The sequence below is a fragment of the Crocuta crocuta genome, unplaced genomic scaffold (assembly GCF_008692635.1).
Source record: "Crocuta crocuta isolate KB4526 unplaced genomic scaffold, BGI_CrCroc_1.0 scaffold528, whole genome shotgun sequence".
Taxonomy (NCBI): Eukaryota; Metazoa; Chordata; class Mammalia; order Carnivora; family Hyaenidae; genus Crocuta; species Crocuta crocuta.
In genome coordinates, this window is record NW_027530010.1 from 194,080 (window position 1) to 201,569 (window position 7,490).

Consider the following 7,490-nt stretch of genomic DNA (forward strand, 5'->3'; position numbering starts at 1 on the left):
TTCGAGCCTCGCGTCGGGCTCTGTGTTGACAGCTCAGAGCCTGGAGCCTGTTTCAGATTCTGTATCTCCCTCTCTCTCTGACCCTCCCCTGCTTACTCTCTCTCTCTCTTTCTCTCTCTCTCTCTCTCTCTCTCTCTCTCCCTCCCTCTCAGAAATAAGTAAATCATTTAAAAATTTTTTTAAAATATCAATACTGTCCAAAGCAATTCCGATCAAAATTGCACCAGCATTCTTCTCAGAACTGGAACAATCCTAAAATTTGTATGAAAGCACAAAAGACCCCAAATAGTGAAAATAATGTTGAAAAAGAAAGCCAAAGCAGGAGGCATCACAATCCTGGACTTGAGCCTCTACTACAAAGCTGTCATCATCAAGACAGAATGGTATTGGCACAAAAACAGACACATAGACTAATGGAATAGAATAGGGAATCCAGGATTGGACCCACAAATGTATGGTCAACTAATCTTTGGACAAAGCAGGAAAGAGTATCCAATGGAAAAAAGACAGTCTCTTCAGCAAATGGTGCTGGGAGAACTGGAAAGCAACATGCAGAAAAATAAAACTAGACCACTTTCTTACACCATACACAAAAATAAGCTCAAAATGATCAAAGAACTAAATGTGAGACAGGAAACTATCAAAACCCTAGAGGAGAAAACAGGCAACAACCTCTTTGACCTCAGCTGCAGGACCTTCTTACTTGACATATCTCTGAAGGCAAGGGAAATAAAAGTAAAAATTAACTAGTGGGACCTCATCAAGATAAAAATTTCTGCACAACAAAGGAAATAATCAACAAAACTAAAAGGCAACAGAAGGAATGGGAGATGATATTTGCAAATGACATATCAGATAAAGGGTTAGTATCCAAAATCTATAAAGAACTTACCAAACTAAAAACAAACAACAATAAATTAATTAATAACCCAGTGAAGAAATGGGCAGAAGACACGAAGAGACACTTTTCCAAAGAAGACCTCCAAATGGCCAACAGACACATGAAAAGATGCTCAATGTGGCTCATCATAGGGGAATTACAAATCAAAACCACATTGAGATACCACCTCACACCAGTCAGAATGGCTAAAACTACTCAGGGGAAAAAAGATACTAGCGAAGATGTGGAGAAATGGGAAGCCTCTTGCACTGTTGGTGGGAATGCAAACTGGTACAGCAGGTCTGGAAAATAGTGTGAAGGTTCCTCAAAAAATTAAAAATAGAACTCCCCTATGACCCAGCAATAGCAGTACGAGGAATTTATCCAAACGTTACAGGAGTGCTGATGCCTAGGGGCACAGGTACCCCCAGTGTTTATAGCAGCACTCTCAGCAAGAGCCATATTATGGAAAGAACCTAAATATCCATCAGCTGATGAATGGATAAAGATGTGGTTTATATATACAACCACTTGGCAATGAGAAAGAATTAAATCTTGTCATTTGCAACAACACGGATGGAACTCGAGGGTATTATGCTAAGTGAGATAAGTCAGGCAGAGAAAGACAGCTGTCATATGTTTTCACTCATATGTGGAACTTGAGAGACTTAACAGAAGACCATGCGCAGGGGAAAAAATAGTTTCAAACAGAGAGGGAGGCAAACCATAAGAGACTCTTAAATACAGAGAACAAACTGAGGTTGGTGGAGGGGTACAAGGGAGAGAGGAAAATGGGTGATGGGCATTGAGGAGGGCGCTTGTTGGGATGAGCACTGGGTGTTGTATGTAAGCAATGAATCATGGGAATTTACTCCAGAAGCTAATAGCAAACTGAATACACTGTATGTAAGCTAACTTGACAATAGATTATATTTTAAATTAAATTAAATTAAACTAAATTAAACTAAATAAGAAGTGTGCCTCTTAGACCCTTTCAGACAAGAGGGCCTTTCTCCCAGCTCCCTGTTCCTCAGTGTAGGGTAGGGAGGCACCAATCTCAGAGATTTGTTAAGTGTGGCTTTTGTCTAATTAAGTGAATTGTAAGTTGATACGCAGGAAGACCACAACATTTTTTCTTTTTTTTTATTTTAAGTGTTTTTTTAATTTATTTTTGAGAGAGAGAGAGAGAGAGAGACCAAGCATGAGTGGGGGTGGGGGGTGGACAAAGAGAGTGGGAGACAGAATCTGAAGCAGCTCCAGGCTCTAAGCTGTCAGCACAGAGCCCCATCAGGTGCTCGAACCCATGAACTGTGAGATCATGACCTGCACCAAAGTCAGAGGCTTACCTGACTGAGCCACCCAGGTGCCCCAAGTCCACAACATGTTTAAAGGAATTACCTAATCTTGGACTGAAAGGGACAGAGACAATTCAAACAAAAGAAGCTTTGGGTCATCCAGTTGCTTTGGGCAGAAGGCAGCTGAGAGAGCCACCAAGCTACAAACATAGACATTGTGTACGGAAAGTAAAGAGTTAAAGCAATTGAAACTAAGAGCCTAGAGAGTGGACCCAAGAAGACCCACTTATAGGAAGTAGAACTGGACATTAGTCAAGAATCTGGTGGCATGTGTCTGACTCAATTTCAGAATTGCTCTTGACCAATGGTGTTTTTGTGCCTTCAATCTACCACCAACCACCCCTTTTGAGTAGGAGTGTTAATTACTTGTCTCACCTTTGTGCATTGAATCTGTTCATAGATCTTCAAGTCAAAGAGAACCACTCTTGCTGAGGTGCACTGCAGGGATGACATCCAGATTCAGATCTGACATGGAGCACAAGACCCTGGGCCTCACACTGATGCCTTAATGAGATGAGACTCTGTGGGTCTTGGGAATGAGGGGACTGCATTTTGCACATGGTTGCTAGAAGTCAGACTATGGTATACAGTCTCCAGAGATGGCCACTGTCCGCTTCATGCTACTGCTCCTCGCGTGAAAAGATGGAGCCTAGTTCTCTTCTTGAATCTGGACCAGCCTAATGACTTACTTAATCAATAGACTGCAGCAGGAGTGATGTTCTTAGATTTCTGAGATAAATCTTAAAAAGCCTCGTAGCCCCTACTGGGGCCTCTTGGGCTGCTCACTTTAGGGATACTTCCTCTCAGAACCTCACTGCCGTGTTTCTGAGAAGCCTGAGCTACATAGAGAGGTCACAGGTAGGCATTCCAGCTGAACTCCCAGCCGACACGTGGCACCAAATGGCTGAGTGAGCTACCTTGGAAACAGAGTTAATCTGAAATTTCTGATGACTCCAGCCCCAACGTCTGTCTGCAACTGCATGAGAGATCCCAAATGAGAACCCCATCAACGGATTACAGTCTACTTATAGAACCTTGAGAGATCATAAATCTGTTTTAATTTACCGGGTATTGGTGGTATGTAATGCAGCAATAGGGAACCAGAACAGCATCTCTGAGTCATCAAACCAAATGTGAATTTTGTATCTCAGACTTATTTTATAAGGTACTTAAATACCAATTTCTTTATGCCATTGTTAGTCGGATTTCCTGCGCCTCACAACTGAACACAGTCGTAACTGGTAGAGAATTTGGTAACTAGAAATGGGATCCACTAAAAAGAGGGAGAGAAAGAGAACCTAACATGTGTAATTAGTTGAAGAAAGGAAAGAATAAAATATGAGGACCTCACCTTTGCTCGCTGAAAAGTCACCTTGTTAGCAGGTGGCAAAGCATTTGGTCAGGCTGTCGCCTGAATGCACCATAGTGTGCAGAGATGGCAAGCTTGCTACAAGTTTAGGAAAAATGGCAGAAAAGAACCAGGATGTTGACATGAAGTAGCACCTGGTAGTTTTCAGTAGAGACAAACAGAAGCAGAGTAAACTCAAACTAGAGCCAATCTAAGAGCAGATATTAAAAGAAATACAGCTTTGCTAAAACAGGGCCACTGCCTGCAGCCTGCAGCCTGACAGAAGTCCTCAGTGCACAGTCTGCTAGGCGGGTGAGACTAACTTAAACCAGTACAACTGATTGCTCACAATATCAAATGTCAAGGCCTGTCCTTTGTCCCGAGATTATATCCTTCCTTCTTTGTTGGAATTTTCTTTTCATGAAATGACGGTGAAGGTAGATGGTATTTGCCCCTTTTAATATCTTCATTTGGGGGGAAAAATTAGCAAACTATCTCCAATTTTTACCAGTGTTTGCAGTCCCAACGTCTGGAACATAAGGCACAGCTCTGGCCTTGGTGAGGTTTCCAGAAGGGTCAGGGTCCAGAGCGGGTGGGATCTAAGGAGGCCCTCGTTTTCCAGCACCCCAGCTGAGCCATCCAGGGTATAGGGCACCACTGAGCCACTGAAATCTGATCAACAGAAAAGTTTATTGAGTACAAAAGGGGTAAGTAGAGTCCTCATGGGCCCAGCAGGCCCACGGCAGAGTGAGAGCTCTGCTTCAGGGCCGGCCTGGGGAGCCCTGGAAGAAGTCATTGCACATGACAGTGACGAGGGCCAGGAAAACGGCGTACTCCTGGAAGTCCACCTGCTGGTCACTGTTCTCATCCAGGTCGCCCATCAGCTTCTTCAGGCCGTCCTCATCCACCTTGTCCTGAAAGCAAGAGGAGACGCCTCAGCAGGCTGCTCTGCACCCACCCCCACACCGAACTCACACTTGCTGGCCAGAGCCCAGTCCCCGCCCTGCACTGGGCAGCAGGTAAGTGCAAGCAGGGAGCCCCTGGGAGCTGCAAAGGGGCCCTGTGAGTGAGGACAGGTAGACGTCCATTGGGGAAGGTCTCCGCTCTCACTGCTGGGGCTGAGGAGCCCACCGGGACTTCCTGAGCCCCGCGAGGTAGGCGGCAGTAGCCGTGGCTGCAACCCCATTTTGCTGATGAAGAAACTAAAAATTTCTGAATTCAGAAAAGGCAAACTTTTCAATACCAGTGAAAATGAAACAAAATTAGAAAAGTTTAACCAAAAACAAATTTTAAAGGAAAAAAAGAACATGTCTCACATGTTCCAAGCCTGAGACCTGACTGTAATTATCCAGACGTCACTATGGGACAGGTGAGGGGCCGAGTGAAAGCTGACTGCATTTTTCTGCAAAATGTCCCAGGGTACATGTGTTAGCTGGGCTTTTCTGTCCCTATTACACCTTCTTAGTTTGGAACGTAATATGGGAACTAAGAGCGAGAGAGCTGTGTGCTCTTGGGCCAGTCATTTCCCCTCTCTGGGCTCTGGTTTGCTCAACTCAGTGAGGGGACTGGACAGATGGACGCTGAGGGCCCGGACAGCACGCACATCCATTCTCTGCACAGCCTCGGGGACAGCAGTGACAGGGCACTCACACTTGGGCCTCACCCCCTCTGTGAGGCTGTGCCCTGTGTTTGCATCAGCAGGCACCCCCGCGTGCCCACACCAGGACCCTCCCACCAGCCAGCCCCGCTCACCCCAACAAAGCTGGGCAGCTCCTGTTGCAGAAGTGCCTTCATCTCCCCCTTACTCAGCTTGAACTTGTCACCCTCTTGGCCTGAGTACTTGTGGAAGGTGGCGACCATCACAGCCAGCGCCTGCTCCAGGGGACTGGACATCGTGGATCTGGGGCCATAGGGATGGCAGGTGATGGAGACCCTTCAGCCCAGTCAGAAAGACCTACCTGCCTTTGTGCCCTAAACTGCCTCTCCAAATCCCTCTCCGCATCCCCCCCGAGACAGTGCCTTCCTGGACAGGGCCTGATGTGGACAGATGCTAACCCTTCCCCTGTGTTTGGAAGTCACCAAGGCCAGGACCCCATGTGTCCTGAGGTCACACTTGCGGCACGCACCTGAGGGCAGGCTCCCCACTCTGTCTGTGGAAAGGGAAATGGCAAGGTGGCCAGAGTCCCACTTGGGGTCTTCTCCAAGGAGCCCCTTCCACAGGCCAGCACTGGGGAGGTGGTGTCTCCAGGGGCCAGGGAGTGGGGGCCCCCTGGGCTCCAGCAGTAGCCATGGCTGCAACCCAGGGTATAAGCTTCCCTGAGGAACCATTCCCGGTCCCCCACTCCCCACCCGGAGACAAGGGACTCCTAAGGCGGGGGGAGTGAGACTTCCTCCACTGGACAAGGGACTCTCAGAGGGTAGGGATGGGGGGGGGGGGGGCTGTCTCCATCAGACATGGATCCAGGAAGGGTCCTATTGGGACTGGAATTAAATAAATTATATGTCCTGTGCCCAAGGTCACAAGGACAGAACTGAGAGGTCATCTTTTCCAAGGCTCTGCCTCTGAGGATGCTCTGAGCAGCCCCAGGAGGCTGGGGTGGGGGTGTGGGGGTGTGGATCCTGGGGTGAGGACGCAGTAGCTGGTGTCAGGGGCAAGGACAGGCCTAGGCCCATCCTGCCAGCTCTCAAGGCAGAGGAAATGGGAAAGAGCAGAGGGCAGAGCTACGAAGCTCCCCAGGGCAGGGACCCGGCAGCCCACGCACTTGAGATCCTGGCTCTTGTCCCTTAGTCTTGCTAGAATCCAGGACTTTGCAAAAACAAAAAACCAAACAACAAATTCAAGACTCTCATTAAAGCACCGCCCCCCCCACGTCATATTCCTAGGCCTAGGCCCCTGAGAAGGAAGGGTCTCCAGACTGAGATGCCTAAACTGTGAGACCCCAGAGAAGGCCGCAGAGTAACCCCTAAATGAGACCTCACAGAGAACCTGGAAAGAGTCCTTAATCAGACACTTCACAGAAGGTCGCCCACAGGGAGAGACCCAGAATGAGAAAAACAGCTACGGAGACAAAGATTAAGACAAAGGAACAAGGTGGAGACGTGGGGGGCCCCCCAACCAGCCCTCAGCAGGACAGACACACTCACCAGACCAGATGGCAGAGAGGCTCTGGAAGGAAAGCTGAGGGCCAGGTGCCCACAGTGGGGTTTATATGCCCGCCCCACTGGCCCCCAACCTGTCCTAACCTGATCCCCGCCAAAGCCTCGCCTCCCGCCACCCCCCACCCACTCCCGACTGGCCCCCTCCCTCCCAGAGACTGCCAGCTCCATGCCAGCCTGCCAGTCAGAAGACGAGGCCCCCTTCTAGGCCACAGAGGGGGCAGGGAGGCTCATGGGGAAGGGGCCGCCAGGACCCCGAGGAGGGGCGTGTAGCCCCTGTTTGTGGGCCTAGAGATTCATGCCAGCCTTGCTCTTCTGACACATGCCTGCGAGTCACAGCTCATGTGTGAGTCAGAGGCTACAGGCACCCAGGGACTTCCCAGACCTGGTGTGTGTGTGTATGTGTGTGTGTGTGTGTGTGTGTGTGCGCGCGCGCGCGCGCGTGCATGCATGCACACGTGCGTGTGTTCGAGCTGACTTTATGGACCAGGGGGAACTTCAGAGCTGGCAGCATGGCCTGAACACACCTTGAAAGGCCCCCTTTGGGCGGAAGGCTTCCGGAAGGAGGCAGGGAGGCAGGGAGACTGTGTGCACTCTGTGCACAGCGAGGAAGCCCCTGCGGGTTTGAAAGGGAGAAGGGGAGTCGTGGCGCCCTTCCCCAGCTTGGAGGGCGGGTGAGTGAGGAGGGGCGTGCGGCGGGCCAGAGCCTTGCCCTCCCCCCTCCTCCCCGCCCCCCCGTCCCTCCAGCCTC

General features: G+C 49.5%; 1 protein-coding gene across 8 annotated transcripts in view; it reads right to left on the minus strand.

Annotated features, from left to right (window-relative positions):
• Positions 1 to 4,256: 4,256 nt before the first annotated feature.
• The window catches only part of S100A2 (S100 calcium binding protein A2), a 7,148-nt gene continuing 3,914 nt past the window's right edge, over positions 4,257 to 7,490 (minus strand). For 6 of the 8 annotated variants that reach the window (XM_077764025.1, XM_077764023.1, XM_077764024.1 and 3 more), the window contains 2 exons: positions 5,336 to 5,483; positions 4,257 to 4,497 (listed from right to left, as the gene is read on the minus strand). In XM_077764025.1, the coding sequence (XP_077620151.1) occupies positions 4,345 to 4,497; positions 5,336 to 5,476 (294 nt within the window). In that variant the 5' untranslated portion in view covers positions 5,477 to 5,483 and the 3' untranslated portion in view covers positions 4,257 to 4,344. Of the gene's footprint in view, positions 4,498 to 5,335; positions 5,484 to 6,727; positions 6,821 to 7,266; positions 7,356 to 7,490 lie in introns of those variants that run through there. The other 2 variants (XM_077764027.1, XM_077764021.1) reach the window with 2 other exon arrangements.